At 36.0% G+C, this 25,984-nt stretch overlaps 3 protein-coding genes across 10 annotated transcripts; 1 reads left to right on the top strand and 2 right to left on the bottom strand.

The window, feature by feature from the left end:
• Positions 1-1,189: 1,189 nt before the first annotated feature.
• LOC119985331 (UBP1-associated protein 2C-like) lies at positions 1,190-8,801 on the bottom strand. 3 transcript variants are annotated; one of them, XM_038829602.1, is made up of 2 exons: positions 7,350-8,801; positions 1,190-1,738 (listed from the first exon to the last, which is right to left on the bottom strand). In XM_038829602.1, exon 1 carries the CDS (start codon positions 8,670-8,672, stop codon positions 7,353-7,355), a length of 1,320 nt encoding a protein of 439 aa, XP_038685530.1. In that variant the 5' UTR covers positions 8,673-8,801; the 3' UTR covers positions 1,190-1,738; positions 7,350-7,352. The 3 variants fall into 3 exon arrangements, with proteins under 3 accessions (XP_038685530.1, XP_038685529.1, XP_038685531.1); XM_038829601.1 differs by lacking the exon at positions 1,190-1,738 and adding an exon at positions 4,442-4,813 and having other exon boundaries at positions 7,350-8,800; XM_038829603.1 differs by lacking the exon at positions 1,190-1,738 and adding an exon at positions 5,916-6,339.
• Positions 8,802-11,762: 2,961 nt separating this feature from the next.
• Positions 11,763-14,044, top strand: LOC119985958 (ABC transporter G family member 10). Its single transcript, XM_038830454.1, has one exon. The coding sequence runs from the start codon at positions 11,979-11,981 to the stop codon at positions 13,923-13,925; it is 1,947 nt and encodes a 648-aa protein (XP_038686382.1). The 5' UTR covers positions 11,763-11,978; the 3' UTR covers positions 13,926-14,044.
• Positions 14,045-14,220: 176 nt separating this feature from the next.
• On the bottom strand, positions 14,221-21,425 carry LOC119985959 (cold-responsive protein kinase 1-like). 6 transcript variants are annotated; one of them, XM_038830456.1, is made up of 8 exons: positions 21,241-21,425; positions 19,855-19,907; positions 18,717-18,832; positions 18,376-18,586; positions 18,059-18,296; positions 16,178-16,328; positions 14,800-15,197; positions 14,221-14,361 (listed from the first exon to the last, which is right to left on the bottom strand). In XM_038830456.1, exons 1-7 carry the CDS (start codon positions 21,408-21,410, stop codon positions 14,805-14,807), a joined length of 1,332 nt encoding a protein of 443 aa, XP_038686384.1. In that variant the 5' UTR covers positions 21,411-21,425; the 3' UTR covers positions 14,221-14,361; positions 14,800-14,804. The 6 variants fall into 6 exon arrangements, with proteins under 6 accessions (XP_038686384.1, XP_038686386.1, XP_038686383.1 ...); XM_038830458.1 differs by lacking the exon at positions 14,221-14,361 and adding an exon at positions 20,926-21,000 and having other exon boundaries at positions 14,441-15,197; positions 19,855-19,980; positions 21,241-21,379; XM_038830460.1 differs by lacking the exon at positions 14,221-14,361 and adding an exon at positions 16,008-16,088 and having other exon boundaries at positions 15,063-15,197.
• Positions 21,426-25,984: the final 4,559 nt, after the last annotated feature.

The raw sequence follows: 25,984 nt of genomic DNA, 5'->3' as shown, positions 1-25,984 counted from the left end.
ATAGTGATAAAAAAAAAAAAAAAAAATTTTAAAGTGAAACTGAATGAGATGTTGATGGAGATGGCATGTCGGGAGCCCAAGAGGGGAAATTATTTGAGTGGAGAGTTATCCCACATGGGGAAAAGCTAACAAAAGCAGTCAAACAATGGTGTCTAAGGAACTCTTAAAAGTTTTAGTAAAATACGGGCCTTTTATACGGGCCTTAAGCTCTGTTTAATAATACTTTGGCTAAGTGTTGCACTGTTGTGTAATAAAAATAATTTTGAAAATTTTGGTGCTCTGACCTGCCTGATGCCCAAAGCACTTGGGGCCCGCCATGACTATAACCTCACATGGAAGCTTTGAGGGTGCAATGTGAGCTTTCTATTAGGACACAAGTATGAAGATTCTCTAGATATTTGACACTTGTCATTTGTTGTTTTAAAAAAAATAAATATTTGATTCTTATATGTTTATGTATTATAAATATAAAATCAAATTCATTAACCAAATTCATGTAGATAAGCATTAATGTGTCACATTAATCAAGAGTAATCTAAAAGATTCATGCACCTTAGAGCAAGACAAGAGCGATGTACATATATATGACCTTTTGATGTATCGAGTCAGTCAGGAAACTATATCGCTCTCTTGATCCTTGTCTCATTTCAAACAAACTTGATAACAATTTCATCACTTTCAACAAATATTAGATTGAGTAGAGTGAGAAAGAGTATCAAGTAGTTTCAACATATTTGAAACTTGATCTTAGGTTATTGTAAAATCATATTGATCCAATTTATCAAAATTGCTTTCATTTTAGAACTCAATTCGATATTTTTTTTTTAAAAAAGCCACTGAAAAATATATTTCTATATATTTCTTATTGACATTGACCATTTCACACACATGTATTCAATTTCTCATTGAATTTGAACATATGTGCTCATTGAAATTTATTGAACATTTGACACATGTATTCAATTTCTCATTGAAATTGAACATTTGACACACAAATGAACGAATCCACCTAGTAAAATCTCAGTAGTTTTCAAAACCCGATCCCAAATCTCTGGGGCCTAAAATTTCTATTAATTCTTGATTTTCATGCATTAACTAGTAATCTAATGCTCAATCAACAAAATTAATTGAAATTAACATTTCGCTCTCTCTACAAAATCCCTTGTTCTCTTATCTATTACAAAAAAATGAACATTCTTGCTTAATTCAATTCCAATTCCCCTAACAATGTTACTTAATCAAGGCTTCGAAGAGGAGAAGTGTCAGCTTATTAAACTTCCCTCAACAAATTAACAGATTTTCAAGCCATGGAAACACAGCTAGCTATACGCAAAGAATTATTACTTCCATTAAAGAACGAAGGGACGAATTCCAGTGATGCAGCAACAATGTACAGCGATCAGACAGCCGCAGACAATGATAGGCTTTCTGGCGAGCAACAATCAAAGGAATGAATCTGCCAACCGTCACTTGTAACAACAATCACTTGTCCAGCACCACCACCCCCAACAACCCCCGTGCGTCCACACCTTTCACCCCTCCATCAAGCAGTATGATACTGCACCGGACAGTCACCAACCTGCTTAAACAGGTGGATTGTAGCTCTTGGGTGCAAGTATTAGTCTCGGATATTGAAAACTTGCCCCCAAATACTTTGTATCTGGCCACCTGCCCAGTCTCAGAAACGAAGGGAAAATTTTCACCATAGTTTCAAATTATCCAGTATCGTGGTCCGCTGCTGCAATTAGAAACCATATATTTGCCATTGACATAATAGTTGGGGAAAAAATGAAAACAAACACAATGAGCTGGCTCTGCCTTACAGTTTATACAGTTGATCAGAGGCTCACTAATTCATACCAGCAACCTCATGCTATAAAACCATGCAAATATACCAACAAGTTCTTGACACTTTAGGATAAATCAGACAAGTAGGCATAACAACTGAACCATTCATAGAAATCACTTGGAAATATATTCAAACACGAGGAAAGGAAAAAACCACACATTACTTTGCCATATCACACAAGACACACAAATCACAACAAATTCGATTCTTACAATTTTAATGTGTCCCATAACAGTAGATACAGCCACGGGGTCAACACAAATCATCTTATTACTGAACAAAACTCACATCTGTCAGAGCAAACCACACATTACTGCTAACAAAAAGCCAACGTCAATGCCTTTAAAAACTGTATTTAAAAAAACTATACACAAAAGCCCATGCATAAGAACCCAAGTTAATAAACAGGTGCATTTTTAATTAAAAGAACACATTTTTTCTTCAGGAAAAAAATATAGGAAAAATAAGACCTATCGCCCACACTCCTTATCACGGCCTGAATCCAAACTAAACGTCAGGCCATTAACAAATTTACATTATTATATTCATATGCAAATAAAATTCTTCTTTGATGTCATTTTTGTTTATTATTATGCTATATATGTTTAGCAATTTAGACATCATTTTGTCCATTCCTTGGACATTTTGCACATATATGCATATAACTAACTGTCACAATGCACAGAAAAAAAAGTAAAAAGAAAAGAGAGGACTGACAATACACAATATAATACAGGAGTCGACAACTTCGAACTCAACATATAACTCCAATAGCTTATAAAAAAAACATATAACTCCAATATTGTTAAAGTTTAAAAAAAAAAAAACAAGACAAAACATATGATTCCAATTAGCAATCTTGATATCTATACATTGGGATTCAGTCCAAAAGCCAATAAATTCAGATTCCCAAACACAACAGTTACCATCAAAATGGAAGGTGCCACAACCACTGATAGAAGTGCATTGAGACGTAGCCGGCTCTAAAATGGGCACAAATCAAAGACTTGGGAACTAGGTCAAATAAAATAAAAAAAAAAGAAAGACAATGGCTATCAAGCAGAATCATGTTCACAAGTCAAGGAATGAAGATACATCTCACAGGCTCTGTAACTTAGAAGATTTAACACCTCAAAAAATCACAATTAACATATAGCAAAGGTAAAATGGAACCTCACCAGCAACCCGAAAGCCAATCAAATGCCGGAGTAACGGGCATTATTAACAAATCAGATACATAAAAGTTCACCCACTAATTCAATTGACAATGCCATCAGTAGAAATGAAATGGATGCATTAATGCCAGCCTGGTAAGTTTCAACCAATCTCCAGCAAATGCCATGTTTTCAAGGCACCCAATGGAGAATGCGATGACAAGGAGTTAAGGTAACCATAGATAGCTCGTGTCACAACCTGCTGTAAACAAGCAACCCATCCAGCAAAAAATGGTGGGTCGGGGGGAAGAGATGTTGCGGTAAGAGGAGTGGATAGGACTTGCTAACAGAACAAAGCACAACAATCTCTCACATTTCAGAGGCATAGGAACATTCTGAACAGCAGACAATGGAAGTAAAACCCTGTATGTTAACAAGGCACATCGTTTTCCAGAATCAGCAAAATCAATCCTCGCAAGAATTAATTACATAGTAATCCACGTCACTTTCCAACATGGCGACAGCTTTTGCCATCCACATAAGAATAGATAACACAAACAGGTGGCCAAAACCTAAAAGACAATAAGACAACCTCAAAAATGTGCTTCCCATTTTGATAATTACACCAAGCTCAACTGGCATCCCAAATTTAGGGTCACAAGACAATCACCGACAGAAGGTATGAATTTCCTACCCTGCAAATAAAGGGACAATAATAGACACACGACACATAAATACCACTTGGCACAATTAGCATGCAAAATAACTTTGCCATACCCTCTCTTGAAATTTAGGTAAGAAAGGAAAACGATACATATTTTATACCTGAATTAGGAAGCCAGTAAGTAATAGTTAAAGACCATGTAGGAAACCAAGAGCCACATGAGAGGCCCTAGGTGCAGCCCTTTGCTTGGGCGCTAGTTTATCGAGGTGTGGCTGTCTTATCAAATGGAGCCAGATAGAAATTTTGATGTCAGGTCATAACTAGCAGTAAATGCCCAATAAAAAAACAGAAACTATCTGCAATCCTCATCACACCAGGTATGTCTATGTGCATTCATGAAACCTCTACTGTTCTCCACTTCTACCAAGATTAAAGGAATATTGTTCAGATTTCAATTATTAATTTGTATTACATACTTTGACAACATAGCACACTCACCCTCACCCTCACCCTCTCCCTCACCCTCACCCTCAATTCCAGCCTAAATTATTTAGTCTCTTTTTTCATTTCAGGTAATTTCAACTTTGGAGAAAAAAATGGGAAGGACATTATAATGCTTTATTTTTCTTATAATTATTTTTTCTATTATTTAATGTCTCACTTTTGCACCCGCGCCTTAAGTGGGCTTGCACACTAGGAGAAGAAAGGGAGGGAGGGAGGGGGGAGGGGGAGGGATAGATTGGAGATTGCACAAGTAACTGTGCTCATCTCATATAAAAGAAACTAACACCTGTTACATAACCTTCATTCAAACATATACAAGGAAACCCACAATACAATCACAAAAAAGCAACCCTAAGGAGAACCTGAAGGTAAATGATCAAACCCTTTAGACATTAAAAAAAAGGCAAATAAAAGTCAAACACTATTATTACTGTAACTACATCAGCAACATAATCAAACTTTCAAATAAGCTCCTCAGAGAGTACATACACTAGTGTAACTAAAGTAAATTTAACAAGCAACACTCAGTAATGAACCACATCCTATAAGATGAGAAGTAGTTGCCGTAAGCATAGCTATCACATTCATCAAAGCAGTCACCAGAACCACAAAAAGCATCTGCGCCCAAAAGCTGTCATACACCTGAATCAAACACCCATTTATAACTCAATTCGTCATTTCACATCTATCATACAAAACATTGCCAAATATAACTGAACAAACCAACTGAAAGCAAATGAAAGCCAAAAAACAAAGCAAGTACATAGCCGTCTAAACACTAATAAAAGATCCAGATGTCCCCACCGGTAATCAAAGGCTTTGTCAAGCAACCTAATATAAACACTGAAAGCAAATGGACAAGCATACTGAAAGGAAATCAAGCAAAAAAACAAAGAAGCATATAGCCGTCTGAATACTAATAAAAAATGCAGATGTCTCCACCAGCAATCAAAGGATTTGTCAAGCAACACAACCACAACAACTTATTTGAAGGCATAGATGGAAAGGGAACATAAAAATTGATCTCATAAAACAATGAATAAAAAAAATACAACCTCCGAAAATGATGAGTAAAAATTCAGAAAATCATATGAAAAAAAAAAAAAACCCCCATGAATTACTTAGAGCCAGGCAACATTCTTGACACAAGTCCCAAAATACTTGCACTCCCCATCAAACAAACAACCACCATGACCATCAATACTGTTACCAAATCCCATCAAATAAAAAAGCCTTCACACGAAGTTGTTGAATAAGGGCACATATAAAACATGATGCAGCTGACAGAAATAAATATATTGAGTACTTTATAAAGTGCCAAATTGCATTTTCACTCAAGTATCCAAACACCAAATGCTTTCCCAAAAAGCAGCCACAACTAGTATTTTGACAAAACACAAAAGAGTATTTCAATTGCACACGTAAGACATACACTAGCTTTATTATTTATTATACATTCATAACCAGCACCAAAAAGGTTTATTAGTCATTGTAAATTTACAAAATTGACACAATTTGGAAACACCATGTGTAGGACTTTCAAACTAACTCAACTCACTTTGAAGAAAATATTCATGGATCTTAAGAGCATCTGCATAAGTTTCCCTTAACATATCCCCTAAAATACAGACAAAATGTCACTTTTCCCTATTTTACAGATTCCCTATCAAACTAACACTACATCATATTACCTATCATATTCTCTACTTCATTAACATAATAATTTCTTCTCTTTTTTTAATTATTTTATTAACATAAAATAATTTTATTGAAAAAATCTAAAATAATCTATCACAGGTCAAGAAAAAAGGGCTTATGATAAAAATAAATTTAAAATATTTATTCTTATTTTGTCTCTTTTTACTTGTGTTTTCACTCACTGGCATCAACAAGACCACCATTTTCCACTACGGCACCACCTTCCCCAGATATCAGTCTCTTCTTTGAAGACAAATCGGCGAAGGGTTTGGTGAGGATACATTGGAATCAGAGATCGATCTCATTTCATGGCCGATTCACTGGCTGCACCAAATCTCTGCAATCTTGATGAGCAATGAACTTCCCTCCTCTCCGTTCTCTCATCACCGTCATTGGCTCGGCGGCTGGCCAACCTCCTCACCTTTGCTTTTTCGGAGGGCTTCGATATCCAGGGGAGAGATTGTTGGCTACTGGCTTCGGCAGAGAGAGAAGACATGAGACAGAGGAGAGGAGGCATAGGAGAGAGATATATTATTTTAATCTTACAGACTGCTACAGTTGTTCCCTAGATGTAGGAAACCACTGTAGCAAGTCTTTATAATAGGGGGTGTTAGGGAATCTGATGCAGAGGTGTTTTTTGACAAGTTCTCTAAATTTGTTCCCTAATTTACAGACAGACCCATATTTAGGTAATCTGTTGTGAATGCCGTAATACAACATACATAGGTTCTTGTATGAGCTTTCCTGAATACTGCCAACTTTGAAGAAATAATTCTTGAATACTACCAACTTTGAAGAAATAAATTGCCTTATATGCCTAGTCTGGTACAATTAACGAAATAAGTTGCACATATAAGTACATAGGTCCAAGTTCCAACATGACCGATAACAACACGGGTATGAAGTACATTTACAGCAGGCAAATTAACCACATTCTATTAACATTGCACTCAGCTTCAAATGCAACCACAAAACATAATAATGCACTGGGAGAACAACACGAAAAGGAAACTGAAACCCTAGGCTAGGTGCACATTCCATCAATCCACATCACAAATGAATTCAGTTACTGTTGCACTCAACAACATTAGATGTGAAGAATAACTGTGGGAACCAGGAGAAAAGCAACTGGAAAACTATGCAAGGATCAACTAATATCTGAGAAAAACTGTAAGAACAAAATCAGGGTAGAGTACTAAGCAAAGATATTTGGGAGAAACGACCAGACCAGGTCCAGGCAGAGATAAAGCAATTGAGTAGACATGTGCATTCTATGTAAACAAAAGGCAAGACCCAATTTGAAAAAGAACCAGAAAATAACGAATAGCATTGAAAGGGAATCGGAAGTAACATGCAACCACAAAAAAGTAAACGCTATGCAAAAATATCCCAAAAAAAACATAAATCAAGCCGAGAAATAGGTTAAGTAAAAACATGACAAACACTAAATTAAAAACATTTACTATTACGGGAAGATTACCTCTCAGTAGTAAGAGGGCACATTTGGGTACATTCCTCCAGATGGAACCCTAGGCGCTGGAGATGTACCTGTTGCCGGGAGATGCTGACTTGGAAAGGCAGAGGTAGAAGACAAGCTGTAATGCGCACTCTCTGGATACCCACCAGAAGAAATGCCTACGGAGCTTGGCGGCAGCCGATACAAGGAAGAACCTGCAGCTGAGACACCGCCCAACCCACTACCAGCACCCGCGCCAACACCAGCACCGCCCAACCCACTGTATCCGCTCGACCCAGTCCCACCGTACCCTCCATATGGCCCACCTAGCCCTCCAGCACCATACCCGCTAGTACCGGCACCCAAGTTAGAAGTGGCCTGGGATGGCAAACCCGGCCCACCCATTGACTGGTTCATATGATGATGACCTAAAGGAGGCCCTCCAGAGAAACCACCATAAGGACCCATACCTCCAGGCCCGCCTGCTCCACCAGCCCCGCCATACGATCCATGCATTGAACCTCCAGGAGGCACCATCCCCATCCCATCTCCGTGTAAATTCCCTGAAGAATTCTGCCCAGCATCAGTACCAACCTGTCCAGGTCCTGACTTCCCTTTCTTCCCATCAATAGCCAACTTGCAAATTAACTGCCGGCCATCAATATTCTTCGTCGGTTCAACCAGGGCCGCCTGTGCTCCTTCAGGTGTTTTGTAAACAAATAGCGCAAAACCCCTTGATTTCCCAGTCTGCTTATCAAAACCAAGGGGACCCTCCTCAATCTCCCCGAACGATGCAAAAAGTGCCAACAGCTTATCAGATGGCATATCAAACGGCACATTAGCCACATAAATTTTCCGCATCGAAATATCCGCAGCACTCGAATTATTCCCCGAATTCCCAGCAGCAGCCAACTGCGTCACCGTCACGCGACCATCAATCTTCTTGGAAGGCTCTCTCAAGGCAAGAACGGCCCCATCTACATGCTTAAATGTCACAAAGCCATACCCTTTTGACTTGCCAGTTTGTTTATCAAGTATAACCACGGCCTCCTCCAGTTCTCCATAGGCGGAGAAGAGGCTACGAAGGGAATCGTTGGTGGTTTCCCAGCCAAGGCCACGAATAAAGAGCTTGCGCTGGGAACTATCGGGATCGGCGATCGACCGAACTGCATCAAGGACAACAGGATGTCGCACCACGGCCTGTTGGAGGATGCTTAGCAGTTGGTCGTATGTGAATCGCTCAATGAGCTTGCGGCCCTCGTCGAGTGTGAGATGGGTTGCTGAATCGGGGTCCGAGAATGGTACAAGACCGTTCTCTTCGAGCTTTCGCTTCTTGGTTAGGTCCATGGAGGGATCGAAATCGCTTGTCGCGAGATGTGAGAGATGAGAAAGGTTCAGAAAAAGTTTGGGGATAATTCCTAACCCTAATCCTAAACCTAGGGAGAGAGAGAGGTTGAGAGAGAGAGGTTGAGAGAGAGAGAGAGGTTGAGAGAGAGTGAGAGAGCGTGCGGACTAGTTTAATACTAGGTAGGTTTTTCTGGTTACATGGGCCGGATAGAGCTCGAAAAGACATGTGTTGGGCCTGGATTTACTTCGGCTCAGTTAAGAGCATCCACAATGGGATGATTTTAAAGTACTTGAGATGATACTTTCTTGATAAGTTAAGTGCTAGATGTGTTCACAATGAGCATAATAGAGTGTATTTCAAGTACTTGAAATGTTACTTTTTTGATAAGTATAGCGCTACACGTACACAATAGATGAAAAATGACACTTGAAAATTTAGTTGTGGAAAAATGATACTTGAGAGTTGGAGTATATATATAGTTGATGAATAGTGAAGAGAGATGATGAAAAGGAAGAGAGATGTGATGAAAATGAAGAGAGAGAAGATTAAAAGGAAGAGAGAGAAAATAGAGAAAATGAATGTAGAGTGTTGAAATGTATGGAGTGTTGATGAATAGTATTAATTGTGGGACCCACTCACCCATTTAAATTGTGCCACATAAGAGAGAGGAGAAGAGAGTGAATGAGTTTGAAGTGCTGGATATTTAGTTTACAACTATGAATGCTCTAATACTAGCATAGCATGCTATGCTGGCCCCATATAAATTTTGTGCTTTAATAAAAGTAATTTTTATGTATAAAGCTCTTGCATTGGACGCATGAATTAATGAATATGTTAATATGTACGTGAACTTTACTCCATATATAATATGTGAAGATATTATTTTTCAAGAATTGAAAATATGACATTTACAATGCATTCCGATAACTTTACTACTTTGTCACATGTTCGTCTATAATCGATTTGTTTATGTATGAAATCAAAAATATAATTAGACCTCTCAAAACCTATTGAACCGTTTAAAACCATTTGAATCGTGTGAATCAATTCCGATTCTCTTAAACCGATCATTTTATTAATATACTTTTAAATAGGGTTGTTCAAAAAAATTGTAAAAACCGAATAAATCGTTTGGTCATTTTTTAAAAAAAACTTTTGTGCACTCAGTTAATCGAACCGACCAATTATACATATTTATATATATTTTTTAAAAATTATATAATTTGATTCGTTAATTATATACATAATTGTGCAATCTCTCACGAAATGACAGTCACCTCTTTTCTTTTCTTTTTTTTTCTACCAAGGCTAAAGATGAATTATTTTAGAATTAAGATCAAAGAAAACTCTGTGTATTCAGAAATTTTTTAAATGAATTTTTATTTTATTGGTTCTCATTGTTTGTTGAAGTTTTATGTGTTTAGCCGAAGTGATATTTGAGATTTAGCATGATGCTTCCTACCTCAACGACTCAAAAACAGAAGTATTTCTCTTATGAATTCTAATAGTCCAATTCAACCATCGAAAATCGACTAAAACTGATTGATCAGTTATATTATATATCCAAAAAAATCGATCAAAACCGACTATGAACACCCCTATTTTGTCAATACAAATTCTTTAAAATAATTATTAATATTTAAGAAATTGTTTATTACTTATTTTACAATTTATTTGCATTAATAACAATTTTAATGCATAATACTCTTGCAAGTAATTTACACAACAATTTTAACATCATATATGCTATCAGCAAAAGCAGCACCAAACACCTACCAGCATTTCAAGAACTATTATATATATGTTACAATTTATTATCTACAATATGTACTACTGTTAAAATTGTCTACCAAGCATACCCTTAATTTTGATAAATGTGGGATTGTAAAGGTGAGCCAATCTACAAATGGGTTGGAACACAACATCACAACAATATTGGAGAGCGATTGGTCTCTGAACCAGATGTGGTTCTTGTTATGTTCTTTACGACTCACTCTCGCACGAGTTATACTTTTGTAAATAGTTCAAAAAAAATTAAACAACACTGTCATCGATTCATGCAAAAAAAAATTTCGAGTGGGTCAAATGAGATGTTCAATTCTTGAAAACAACCTTTCGACATATTAACGGTACAAAATTTGTATTGGCCAGAATAGTATTTTGTACTACGATTAAATTGGCCTGAGGTACGTATAGGCCAAACATGCCTTGAACACCATTATTAGCTAAAAAAAAATGTCATAGATAACAAGCAAATTGATGCTCAATCAAATAAGATTCATTGTGTTATTAGCTTATTGATTGATCCCATGATGATGCTTTCAAACAACAGTATCTCAAAATTGCTTTAAACACCCTTAAGCAACTTTGGAAGTTGCTTCTACAATCTTGTTGAATTAAGTTTAGCACAATTTTATCAAAAGTGTTACTTTGTAGAAAGATTAATGCACATATTAAACAAAATAACAAGATAAATTTATAGGGCAAGTCCAATTAAAGAAGTTTGTTATATACACACACACACATATATATATATATATATGCTCCAATGCTTGTATGCTACTTTCTATATGTTGTTAGATATACCACATGCATCAATTTGGGTAACCCAAGTGATGTAGGTTTATAAGAAAATCCAAATTCATACTATTTAAGGAGGTCTTTTCTTGGGCGATCCAAAATAAATAAATTCGTGCGGACCCGATAGATTCACAAGAATCAATCAGTAAATTCAAATATATTGAACAAAAATGTACAAGCAATTAATCTTTAAAATAATCTCATAAGCCCCGTTGATCTTGGTTGAGTTGGTTGGAGATGAATCGTTCAAATTGAGGGAGTACACTACTACTACCATCCCTTAAATGCTTGAATTTTTTCCGCGAAACCATAAACACATGAATTCTTTCCATTTGCATTGCATATATAAATTATAGCATGCTAAATTTGACCATTGCCGTGTACGTATTCGACGAAATGCCCAATAAGTTGCAAGAGTTCCAACCAACCTAGTTGAGTTTGGCAGGGAAAGATATGGTGGAGGAGGCCACCAACACCAACACCCTGCAGAGTCAATATTCTGCTCACCTGAATACAGTAGCTTCTTCATCAAACTCCCTCTCTCACATTTCTTTTCTTGGTTGCAATAACTTGTGAGAGATTTCTACAGCAAACAAGCATCTCCCCTAGCTACTCTCCAAAGACACACACCACCTAAACGAAAAATCTAAAGCAAAACCCAAGTTTAGTTTTAATTTCTTTTGTCCATTTTTAGCTTGTGTACTTATACTTGGCTTTGGTTGGTAATGTTGGTTCATCTCCTCCTTTTCTTCACTCAATCTCATTACATTTTTCTTGCACTTTCTAGTCTTTTTTTCCTTCCTCTCTATACTCATCTCACTTTACCAATGGAATTGCCTGTGAAGACACCGGATTCCGGTGCCCGGCAAATTTCATATGGGTTAGAAACTAAAAATTTGTCCTACAAATTATGCAGCAAATGGGATTTGTTCAATTGGGTTTGCTTTAGTGGGATTTCAAAGAGTCCTCCAAAGTTCATATTGAAAGATGTGAGTTGTGAAGCTAGGGCTGGAGAGATAACTGCAATTGCCGGTCCAAGTGGAGCAGGAAAGACTACATTGCTGGAGATTCTAGCTGGGAAGATGTGTTCTAGTGAAGTGTCTGGTCAAGTGGTTGTAAACAATATGCCTATGAATCCAACAGAGTTTCGGAGATTATCCGGTTATGTCACACAAGATGATGCATTGTTTCCATTACTTACAGTTGAAGAAACATTGATGTATAGTGCTCTGCTTAGACTTCCGGGTTCGCGGAAAGAAGCTGCTTGTAGAGTGAAAAGGCTGATGAAGGAGCTTGGGTTGGAGCATGTTGCAGGTTCAAGGATTGGTGGGGGATCAAGGAATGGCATTTCTGGTGGAGAAAGGCGAAGAGCTTCAATCGGGGTCGAATTGGTTCATGACCCATCTTGTGTTCTGATAGATGAGCCTACTTCAGGTTTGGATTCAGCATCAGCACTACAAATTGTGACACTTCTTAGAAATATGGCTAATCAAGGTAAGACTATTGTTCTAACTATTCACCAACCTGGTTTTCGAATCCTCGAGCTTTTCGACAAGGTTGTTCTGCTTTCAAATGGATATGTCATGCATAATGCACCATTGTCTCTTCTTGAAGAGAGGCTAAGGATTTCCGGCCATCGAATTCCTCGCCATGTCAATGTGCTTGAATACACCATCGATGTGCTTGGAAGCTTGGTCACTCCGGGAACTCCAAGCATGCAAGCCTTTAGTGAGCAAACTAATCAAGGGAACATAGAAGAGGACCAAAGACTGATTATATCATTCTTCACTGCAATCAAAGAAAGACCGGTCTGCTTCAAAAATTCTCGATTCGATGAAGTTCTGATTCTAGGACAAAGATTTTGTAAGAACATATTCAGAACCAAACAACTCTTTGCAACAAGAACAATACAGTCATTAGTAGCAGGATTTCTGCTTGGAACCATATTCTTAAACATTGGTCAGAAACAAGGACAGGTTTCATTACAGACTCAAACTGGTTTTTTCGCATTCAGCCTGACCTTCTTGTTATCTTCAACAACAGAAGGACTTCCAATTTTCTTAGAAGAAAGAAGAATTCTAATGAGAGAGATCTCAAGAGGAGCTTACAGGGTTTCTTCATACATTTTATCAAACACCCTTGTGTTTATTCCCTTTCTTTTCATGGTTAGTCTCCTCTACTCCACACCAGTTTATTGGCTAGTGGGTTTGAGGCGCGACGCGGATGGGTTTCTTTATTTTTCTCTGGTGGTTTGGATGGTGGTGTTGATGTCCAACTCATTTGTAGCTTGTTTCAGTGCTCTGGTGCCAAACTTCATCATGGGAACATCAGTGATTGCAGGTCTGATGGGATCATTCTTTCTCTTTTCAGGCTATTTCATATCAAAGAACAACATACCCAGTTACTGGGTTTTCATGCATTATTTGAGCTTGTTTAAGTACCCATTTGAGTGTTTCTTGATAAACGAATATGGAGGCGAGCCGGGTCGAAGAAGGTGCCTACGGATTGAGAATGGAGAGTGCATTCTCAATGGAAGTGGGTTCATGAAACAGCAGGGCTTGATAGAGTCAGAAAAGTGGAGTAATTTAGCAGTGATGTTGGCATTCATTATTGGTTATAGAGTGATGTGTTTTCTGATTCTGTGGTATAGATGTTACAGGAGTAGAAACTAGACAGAATTCAATAGGAAACACTGTCTTAATCTTTTATTACATATGCATCATTTGTTTTCCAAAGGGAATAAAGGAGCTATAAGACATTTATTTGAACACACTTTGCCATTACAGAGACTGCTCATTTTTTTTTTTAATGTGATGAAACAATAGAAAGCTTGTTGCAAGCATATAAGGGATAACTTCAGTCATCCAGAAGATGCACCAACAACATTTGTTTCTGTTTTCTCAAAGTATGTGTCTGGATAACCCAAAGTCTCGATTTTTAGCTCTTAGTCTTCCAGTCGAAAAACAACGTCCATGAAGAAGTGTCGGTGCACTATTCCGCGGTGGGGACTGCAACTATCCATGAATTTCTCATTGATCACTCAATGCAGGCTTACCTTCTTCAACCTCATATAGCTAACTACAGCTTGGTATATTGAAATCTTAGGACCTTACATACCAAAACAAGTAAAATCCCTCATGTCGGTCATAAAATACGTCTAGAATCAGTTCAGAAGCAAGAAAAAAAATGCAGTTTTTCAACCTCCTATAAATAATCACTCCATTTCTCTATTTACAGCCGTTCTTCAAGTCCATTTGTTCAACAAAATTTCACCATGCAAAATGAAAATTGACACCGGGAGCAACACACTGCTCTTCTAATGAATATCAGGATTTCTTTGTTAAACAGTCGAGTACAATGGAAAACGGAAGATTGGAGACAAACTCTTTTGATTGCACATTAATTGACAACATAAGAAGCTAAGTAACAGAAGAAATGACTGAGGCATCCATCGACTAACACTTGGGGACCATTTTGGTTGCCAACTTTTTTGATGGCTAAGTAAGCAAAGATTAAATCCAAAATGGCAAGCAAGTACTTCCTTACCCAACTTAATTGCTTCGATCGTATATTGAATTGAAGGTCATGGCAGCATATGAGGTGGTCATTCCAGACGACGAGAATGAAGCTTCTGGTTTGCCTGATCCTGAAGATTCTGAGAAAGTTGTGTTCATTGTGTCAGAACTATTTCTATGTCCTTTCTTATCTTTGATACCCATCAACTCATAAAGGAGGCCTGGTCTCGAGATCTTCGTGTCATTCACATCTATTTCGCCCATTAGCATCTGAACCACCTTAGACATGGATGGTCGGAGCTTCGGCTTGTCTTGGGTGCAACAGAGACCAATCTTCATGTATCTGCACACCTCTTCAACATCGTAGGACCCGTTCATCAATGTGTCCACTAAACTCGCAAGCTCCCCCTTTTCATAGAGCTTCCATGCCTGCAGATTACATATTTTCTTTATAATATGGCTTCTTGCAATTCAACATAAACCGTAAAGGACAAGGAAGAAATGAAGATGGCTTCTAAAAGCAGCATATGAATAGACAATTCCACCAGTGAGATTGAGGCAAGTTTCTTATGGAGTGCAACATAATGATGAAGAATCCTACATCAGATCATCAATATCAAAACCGTTGTGTCATTCTCCATAAATTCTTTCGATATTAAAAGGAAAAGCTGTTGAAGTAGTTGAACAGAGTAACAGACACTGCAAAAATATTTTAGGGAACCAGAAATCTAACTAAGGTGTATATGATGTTACAACAGCTTACCAAGAGAGAAGATGTTAGTTCAGTGACTTCAAAGTAAATACATTCCACGCTTTCCTAGCACTTCGATCAACGACTAATGACTAGATCGATTTAAAGGAATAAGCTTCCAGAAGGAAAAGACAAGTTAATTGAAAAATACATCCAAACATAACTTTGCTCCATTCATCTAAATCACCACTGACTCAATATTTTATAACTATAACAATCAAAAGACAAATGGGTGTATTAGAGTTGGAAGATATATTTTGACTAGCAGCTTGACAATAAATATTAATCATGCAAATATTCACTTGGCGAAGACGGGAATACAACATAAGGGATAGTGTAAAGATTTATCCAACGGAAAGAATGAAAGATAGTCTAAGACTTTTCAGCGAATAATGTTTCATGGGTAACTTTCATGTTAACTTCTTCTATGGTACATAGGAATTCGTTCCTCGACTTCTAAAATTATACCCGGATTTTAATTTTCTTACCAAAGTAACTTGCACTCAGTTACTTCAGAAATTCATGGCTCAAGTTCATCAATGGGATGGTCCTCTCAGCGGCATGTTTGACTGAGAAAAGATAAATTCTTATGAACTCTATGTACAAGTACAATTAAATTCAATAATGTAGCAAATATCCAAGACAAAATGAACTATACCCTTTCAAGAAGATATTGTTCTTCTGGAGGTAGCCGCCTGTTTGTGTTGGATCTCCCACTAATGATTTCCAGGAGCAGAACACCATAACTGTAAATATCTGCTTTTCTAGTCAACTGACCTCGTATTGCATACTCAGGTGCCAGGTAACCTCTGCATAAGCCGGTAAATTAGCATGAATAAACTGAAATTATAAGGATAAAAAACACAAGTAACAAAAAGAGAATCAAATTAATACTAATCCAACTACTTATTAAACAATGCCAAATCAGGAAGGCGTTGATCTAGTTTGATGGGTCTCACAACATATGAAATGCACCAGAATTAGTTTTCAAGATCAAATCAAACGCTGAAAAGAGTTATCAATCATCCCAAAAACTTCCTTACTCTTCAGTATGAAGTATGACAAAAAAGGATAGCACTGACTGTGGAAGAAAGTGTAAACGCATGTGCTCACACATTCAGATAATCAACAGTTGAGAAAAATGTATGCGGAATAGTAAACGAACCAGGCACCACAACTTTACGAGTAAAACCCAAATGAGAAAAATCTCAAGTCTTTAGAGCGACCGCAAAAAAAATGCATTTCGGGTCTTTGAAAGAGTTCGAAGCTCACTTAAAACCTCTTGTGCATCTAAATTCAGCGTATACCTCAGTACATCAGGAATCCACCTAAGCTGCAATTGCTTTGGAGTCCACCAAAGACTTTTGTTGTATTGACCTTCAATTGGAATCCACCAACGTGAACAAGCTCTTCACTGCTACGGTCTTCACAAACAACATAGTTGTTGTTCCAGATACCACTTAATCTACCTCTCCCTTGTTTAATACATTATATTACTCATCACTCAATTACAAAAAAGGAAGCAGAGATACACATGAAGCTCTAATACAAATATATCAGAATTGATTGTCAGTGGCTTCAATACCTAGTTTACGAGACCCTTTTGTTCTTTATACACGATTTGTCTGAAGAGATAGGATGTGAAAAACCACTCTGTTAACCAATCTTAACAACCTAACATAAATAACATTCAGAAGCTTTATCTTGTATCAACTACCAGGATACAAAAGATTTTTATCTAGGATAAAAAACAAATTATCACGAGAAGTTGAATCCAGATATAACCATTATATATCCATAGGGTCCACAAGCCTCTTATCAAGAAGTTATCCATAAGATATTTAAAACAGTAAATAGCTGATAAAGCACTCCAATACAGCTATTAATATAATCAGATACATAAAAGCAGTTAAGTTGTCTTGTTGATCTGATACATCCAGAGTAACCTACTTCAAGTTTACATTGCTGCAAACAGAACAAAAACAATACGGACATTGTTCCAGAGTAACCTACTTCAAGGTTACATTACTGCAGACATAAAAACAATATAACCATAGAGACCACACATTTGCCATTCACATATTAGGATTCAGACTCCAACAGAAAGGAAACAAAATTACAAAAAGATTCCATTACATAGATAAGACATTGGAACAAATAATTTACAGCAGAACTAACATCAGGTAAACCTCTGAGCTATAGGATGGCGTACATTACCGAACATCTTACGGAGAAACATAAATCAACTAAGGAATCAACCATTTGTACCAATTTCTTTATATAAGAAATCTTAGACAACACAATTGGCGAAAAGCATCGTTACTTTAAACTGATGTTGACAATTGAATTAAAACCATATTTTCATGTTTGACAAAGATTTTCCACAACCTAAATAGCAAAATAATAGCCAACTATCATTGAGTCCTTTTGCAAAAAATTCACTGATGTTAACACACATGCATATCTACATATCTGCATAGATACACACACACATATAAACATTTATCTACTAAGCCAATGGGATGGAATATGAACTTACGCAGTTCCAGCCACTTGTGTACTTATATGGGTCTGGTTGGAAGGAAAAAGCTTAGCTAGACCAAAATCTGAAATTTTTGGCCTGAGGTCTCTATCAAGAAGGATATTGCTTGCTTTGATGTCTCTATGAACAATATGTGGTTGAACCTCCTCATGAAGGAAAGCAAGCCCCTGTGCAACGCCGATACAAATTCTAGTTCGCATCTGCCAATTGAATTGGATGCTGCTGCTGCTTCCACCTAAAAGTTAGACAGGACTAGATTATTGAAACAAGATGAAAATAATTAAATCTAAATCAGAAAAGAGTAGCATATTTACCGAGAAGAGTTTGTGCAAGGCTGTTATTCTCGAGATAGCCATAGACCAGGATTCTATGGTGTCCTTCCACACAACAGCCATGCAGCTTAACAAGGTTATCATGCTCTATCTCAGCAATCAGATTTATCTCTGTCAAAAACTCTCTCACCCCTTGATTTGATTCAGCTGATAGAACCTTTATAGCAGCCATCGTGCCATCTCTAAGCCTTCCCTGTTCATTTGCAATAGTTTATAACAGAAGTCAATCATCAGTATTAAAATTAACTTAACAGATCAATCACACGTTCAGCCAAAGATGATGAAGAGATTATTTTCTCAAAAGCAAAAAAATGTTCAATCACCTTGTAGACAGAACCAAAACCTCCCTCTCCAATTTTATTTGCTGTACTGAAGTTTTCAGTTGCCATTCGCAGTTCTCTGTATGGGTACATGAAGGTATTCTGAATGCCCGAAACCTCTGTTTCAATACAAATTCATCAGGAACTTTTACACGCGCAGAAATGACATAGGATAATATTAGCTATCCTTCTTTCTAAACTTTCTTGATATTATAATTTGATGTCTTCAGGGAACAAGATATCTACAGTTTTGGGGTTTGGCCATCACAGGCACTAGGCATGTACATGGATTTTAAAAAATGCTAAGAAGAAGAGATAGCTCCTGGATGTCAAACTTAATAATCCATCTTGTCAGCAAAATCTCTAGTATAAGAATACTGGAACTCCCAGAATTTGTTCACTGATTATTTGGAGAGTTGGCATCCATACACAGACAAATTAACACTGCTATACCAAATAGGAATTGGATCCTCGCAGTACAAGCAATATGGACTCCTGACCAAAATCGGCTGGCTAGTAATAAGAACCTAAAAATTGCAGCAACATCCCAGAAAATGCAAAAAGCTTCCAGATACTCTTATTCACAAACTTCAATTAAAAGTCCATCCGAAATCTCAACCAACATTCCAAGTAAATAGACGTAAAAAAGAACTCAATAATGATTGATGACGATTATTTCAACTCAGAGTTAAAGCATCATCATTCTTTATATTCCTAGTTAGTACTTCAGCATAGTGATAGTTGCCAAGCCTTTTATAGAGCTAAGGAGGTTGGTACCAGTGTGCTTCATCACAAAAGAATGGGGAAGCAAAAGTCTCACCAGACACCAGCATGCATTTGTGCTTTCGTGTTCAAGGGATTGAATGTGACCATAAATTCTCCACCAACTATAAAACATGTCATACGAATGATATATGGAATTCACAAAGTTCCGCTTATCCTACCCAAGGATTTTAACGATTCCTTTCATTTTATCAAGGCATAATGAAGCTGAAAAGACTGCTGACAAACTCAGATGCATACAAGGATGAAACAGAATAAGACACCTTAGAAAGTTACCACACCATGTTAGATCCATATAGGGCCTTAGCTAAGTTTAAATGGTAGGCAACACAAAAGATTAAGATGCCCAGCTGCTTACCATCATCAATTTCTGGCGTTTGTACAGCTGAGGAGGCTCGCTTCTTTCTGAAACTAAAAGGAAAACAAGTCATCACCAGCTTCTACAAGCAGAACAATGTTTCGAATCAAATAAAAGGGGCACGCCCTGCAAAAGCAAAGGAATTGGACGTGTCATGGTACAATCCATTCAAATAAAAGGGGTAAAGTGATTCTTTTTTCATAATATGGATAGAGGAAGAAGAAGAAGGAAACACATCCTCACAAGCATAGAGCTGTTGTTTTTTTATTAAAAAACATAACGATGTTGTATATCAATTGTTCCTCTATTGTATATGAAAATATAAGGCATAATGCTGAACAGAAATAGTTCTTAATCTTTATCATGTAAGAGGTGAGACTTGAGGGAGTTTTTGCACAAAAAAAATCTGATAGAGCTCTTTTACAATCTTCCGCTAGCTTCCTAAATATTGACCTGCATAATTTATCCAAAACTTGAACCACTACTTTGAAACTGCTTTGACAAAAAAACTTGGAACCAATACCCTCAGAAAGTAATATTTTTAAATTTAGAATTCCAAATTCCAACCAAGCATTAGATATACATATAAGTCCCGGCTTAGATGCAAAAGGTACTAATTTGGTATGAGGAACCAGTTTCATATTTTAACAGATTCTAAAAATTTAAGAAAAAAATGCCTATCAGTACATACGGTGAAAAGAATTTTAGACATTCAATGAGAATCGTAAAGCTTTCATGGTGAATTGGTGATAAAGAACAATCCTGCCAAAAAAACAAGTGTACACATTTCTTCATATGAACACAGAAACGATTCAGTAACACTCCTTGCAGAGACGAATAAATCCCGGTGGAAGACTTATTTATAACACCAGATAATGATACCCTATTTGGAAATTCAACTAAAGAAACCCAAAAGAGTTGCATGAATATTTGTATGGGAAAGGTTATTGATCTCAACAAATCCTTGCACAAACAAATCTAAGACGGATTCGCTTCACACTTTAATCAAGTAAATGAACCCTCACTTGACAAAAGCAATAAGAAAGTATCAAGAAAGTCCGCAAGCCATACCCAGTAACCAAATGAAACCCTCAAGCTAGTTTCGCATTCGCTTGTCCATAAATTCACAAAAGCCAACATCAATCTCTACAACAAGAAACGCAGAAATCAAGAAAGCAAATGTTTGTTCCTTATTCAAAATACTTGAAGGCAAAACATACGTTGACACAAAAGGAATTTAATTTTTCAATTCTTTATTTCTCCTCATTGAAAAGTCAAAGCAGCGAAAGAGAACAAATAAAACCAAGAATTTTCTCTCTTAAAGCTGATTTTTTCTCTCCTTCATTACAACCAAACAACAGCAGAGAATGAATAAATGAAGTTCACCTGAAGTTGTTGATGCCACCTGAGAATAGCAGAGATTGAAAGTCTCTTCCTTTCCTTTGGATATAAAAAAGAATGAAGGAAGAGGAGATGTGTTGGCTGGACTTGGCGTTTACAGTACCAAGTCTAGTCTCGTCTGAAAGATGATTGAGGGAATAAAAAAACCATGGCATGATTTATATATATATATACACACACACACTCGCACACATGTATCCTTGTCAACATTTAGTTCCTCAAATCCATGTGGAGTTGTCTAATTTGATTAATGAATTGTCAAATTCTAGAAAACTTGTCCTTCTTTGGATCCTGGTCGCCGTGTGAATTGTTAAATTAAATATAATTTGGCATTTGCCTTTCATTAAAATTATAATTTCCTTAAATCCTATAGATCTAATTTGGCAGTTGTCCTTTTATTAAAATTATAATTTCCCTAAATTCTTATAGGTCTGACCTCTTTCAACTTCTTTTAATATATTTTAATATATATATATATATATATACGTGTATGCAAAAATCTACACGACTCACACATCAATAGTTGGGTTTGTGACCTAGACGACAAATCTCTTATCATCCAAATAAAGGGAGGGTGACCTTCGTGACCTTGGGATATTCCGATGCTCAAGTTAGTATCTTTCTCAAAAATCAATTTAATATCATATGTTACAATTCAAATGCATGTCTCGTCTCGAGTTGATAGTTCATTTTTAGGCTCCGTAAGATGTTTGTTGGGAGTTTCTTGTCTCGATTGTTGGGTTTGCTATGATCTTAATTTGATCTTGTCGTTGATATTCTTGTTACGGTTGTTATGATATGATGATTCATCCCAATCTTGACATTGGGGTTCGTGTCATATTCCTTTCTTCTTGACTTGATCTCTAGTTTGACTCCTCTTTTCGAGTTAACTCTAAGAAACTCTTCTTTTGTAAGCTATTGTCCACCTGACTTGGCATGACAATTTTTTTTCTGAGAAAATTAGTGATAAGTCTCTCCACTAAAAGTTTTGTTCCAAAAAGTCCATCAAGTTTAAAAAAATATTTCATAAATGACAAAAAGTTATAAACATTTGTTTTATTGACAAAAATATCATTTTCTTCGCATATTCCATATTTGATACCCAAATCTGAGTTTCCCCCTTCGACTAGTCAATGGGTGGGGATGGTGCACTTAGGTTTGGGTTACACTCCCATGATGATTGCTTGTGGCGGCGTCTTCGATGGCCGGATCGAACACTTTTCTTCATGGTTGGCCACTACTTCAAGGTCAAAATCCGATGGAATTAACAGTTGATGGCGGCCAATGATGACTAGGGGTTGGTCGTGGTGCTTTGGCACTTCTTTTTGGTTGGTCATGGTGCTTCAATGCTTCTTTTTGATTGATCAGCGGCTTTGATCGGTGGCCGGACAGTGGTGGCCACCATACCTACGAATCTGCATCGTATGTCATATGTTTCATAAGTTATCTATTTCATATATTATATGTTTTCTTGTATATTTTTTATTATATATGTTTTATTGTATCTATTTGAATACTAAAACACAATAATTTCATTTCGTGATGTTGTCACAATGAAGGTTGAAACACAAAAATTTCATTTAAACATATTTAATATCATCATATCCAAAACATCTGAAAAATCATATCTAAAAACCATTTCGATTTTCACTCATTTTATCATATCGAGTTCCAGATCTGATGCGCCTTAGTTCGGTGAGTTGATTGGTGGTGGCAATGTTCATTGGGCCGGATTGAGCTATTTTTTCATATGGTAGCGCAAGAAAGAATGAGGGAGGGCATTTTAGTAAGTTAGTAGGATTTGTCATTTTTTCTAAAGTTTTTTTTTTAGATTATCCTTATTATAATACAATTTTTAATTTTTGTCTTTACGGATAAAGATATGGTCCGTTTGGTAGACAATCTTGACAATAGCATATATTGAAGCATATGTTGTGGACAATTTATGCTGGTATAAACTGGTAGCATATATTGTTGTTGAAATGCTGGTAGGTGTTTAATGTTACTTTTGCTGATAGCATAGATGGTGTTAAAGTTGTTGTGTAAATTACGTGCAGGGTATTATGCTTTTATGTTGTAATTGTTTCATTTAAATTAATTAAATAAAATAAAAATTAATGTTAGATATTTAAATATTTGAAATAAAATCTTTAGAATTATAGAAAGAAAAATGAATAAAATTAAGAGAAATTAATTGCACAACTAAAACGAGGAATTTTTTTTTTTTTGAAGTTATCGTTTCATTTACAAGCTGTGCACCGTTGTTCTCAATCGGAATCAATACTGGATCAAAAGAATGTTTATAAGAAAAAGAATCGAAAAATAGGTTAGAGAGAGAGAGAGGGGCGAAATAGGGGGATAGAGAGAGAGGGAGAAAAGTGGAAAATGGAGGTTGCACACTTGCGCTAACATAAAGGTCATTATAGTCAGTTTAATAAAATATATTGGACAAAACTGGAAAATGATTGCACAAATGTAGAAAATTGTCCATTTGTGGACAATTTTAAAACCACAATAAAATTGTATCAAAAATGTCTTGAAATACCCGCCCGAATATTATCGTTTGGTGCGTACAAACAATATATGCTACTAGAGCAATATATTGTCAAGTAATATGATGAGCCAAACGGGGCCTCAAAGAGCCCTTTTTTTTAATCCACAATATCATATTTTATTAAGTCATTTAACTAGGAAATCGCAATCACTAATTCACTATTGTTTTAAAAGAAAAATACATAAGATTTCATATGCGAACTCAAATGAAAATTCAACCTATGACACCTAGAGACTAGAGAGGGCAAGCCATATGAGCTGATTTCTCAAAGTTAGTTTATGCATGCAATAGATATACTGAAATGAATTCATTATATGCAATCTATCATGTTACATTACAATTTATAATAAGACCTCAAAATTCCATAATTGAAGAAATATCACAATTTATGTTTTTGAAAATTAGTCAAATAATTTGACTTTTCACTTGAAAAACTGATGATTGACTTAATGACCAAGACTAATTTCTAAAAAGCAAGTTGCCTATTCAATATGGCATCTTGAAAATGATGATATTACAAGTACATCAAATAATGTTAAGTGTAAAAGGAAGGTTAGTTTCATCATGACATAAGATAAGAGCAAACACTTGGCCTTGTATTATTGACAATTTAATGTATATATTTAATATAATGGAAACAAATTGCATGTTATTGAATTTCACTTTTCTTTTTGTTCTTTTGATGAATTCTTATTAATATTTTATTAATTGGATTGTTATTAATTAATATAATTGACATTAATTATTTTTTCCTAAAAATAATATTTAAATCATAATGTATTTCGTAAAAAAAAATTAATTGTTACTCGAAATCAAATAATGTAAACAAGTAATAATAAACTAAGATGAAACTAATATAAGCTAAATGGATGAGATAATTTCGATAAAAAATTATTATTATTATTTCGATAACCACAGGTCACCATGTCTAGGGTTTCAATTTCACACCCAAACTATGATCTTTGAAAAACAAATCTTCAAATCAAAAGAGAATACAGAGAAAGACTGGGACTTCAATCAAAGTCCAAGACATGAATAGTAAGCCCACAAAACATTTATCAAACTCACACTGGCCACAGCACAACCCTCTTTAATAGATGTAACAGAACTCATTTAATGAAGTTGACCATTATAGGTCACTTTAGGATGCCTTTAGATTAATTGCAATGCTAAATTTGTGTTGTAGCCAACAAATCGTATTGAAAGACATATTTTATTGATGTAATTGAGTCAATAAAATTTATTATTTCATCTGTTTCGTAAAGAGAATCCTATTTTCTTTATTCGTCTGTCCCAAATTATAGTCTTGTTTTATTTTTTAGAATGTAATTAGTTTATTAGTTTCCTAAAAGACCCCTATTTAATGTGTTTTGTTATCACAGTATTAATTAGGGTCATCTAGGTATTAATTAGGGATGTATTAAGAAATATGTGAGTAAAATTGAATATTGTTACTATATTAATTAGATTTTCTTAATCTGTGAGAAAAAAGAAGTAGGAATATCGTTATGGGACGGAGAGAGTAATATAATAATATAAATTTATTTACTTGATTTTTGTATAATAATAATAAATATAAGATCCAATATTAATTTTAGTGTAAAATGTGTGCGTAATAGAGGTGAGACTCGTAATAAACATATGAGCATCTGATTTGTCATGCCCACATTCATGGGAAAACAAAAAAAAAAGCCAACACAATCATCTCGTTGAAGCATGAAAAGTGTTAGGCTGGCCTAACAAAATTCACTTTTTGCCATCCATTGGGCAAGTAAAAAGCACACATCGTGGGTGATCTTACATGTAACTGCATTATCAGAGAGGCCCAATTGGTGCATATTGCTCCTACTTCACAAGCTTTTACTAGTTTTGCACGTTTGAAGTCAAAAGCATCGTCTCTAGTGTAGAAAACAATGTCCAATCATTGAGACACTTAAGAAGCAGAGTGGTTCAACAATCCAAATTCATTAGGCCAACGACCAAGTAGACTACTAAATACTTGACCAGAGAAGTCAAAATCGGTGCAAAACTTTCCCAGGTTATAACCAATAGGCATTCCCACAAATGTTGAAAATTTAAGCGAAAACTAATGTAGCCAAGCCATGGAATTTCTTTGATAATACAGTAACCAATCTGTTCAATGCAACTTTTTTTGACTACTTAGCCATGAGAATG

This window comes from Tripterygium wilfordii, chromosome 19 (genome assembly GCF_013401445.1).
Source record: "Tripterygium wilfordii isolate XIE 37 chromosome 19, ASM1340144v1, whole genome shotgun sequence".
Classification (NCBI taxonomy): domain Eukaryota; kingdom Viridiplantae; phylum Streptophyta; class Magnoliopsida; order Celastrales; family Celastraceae; genus Tripterygium; species Tripterygium wilfordii.
This window is presented reverse-complemented; position numbering and strand designations above follow the sequence as displayed.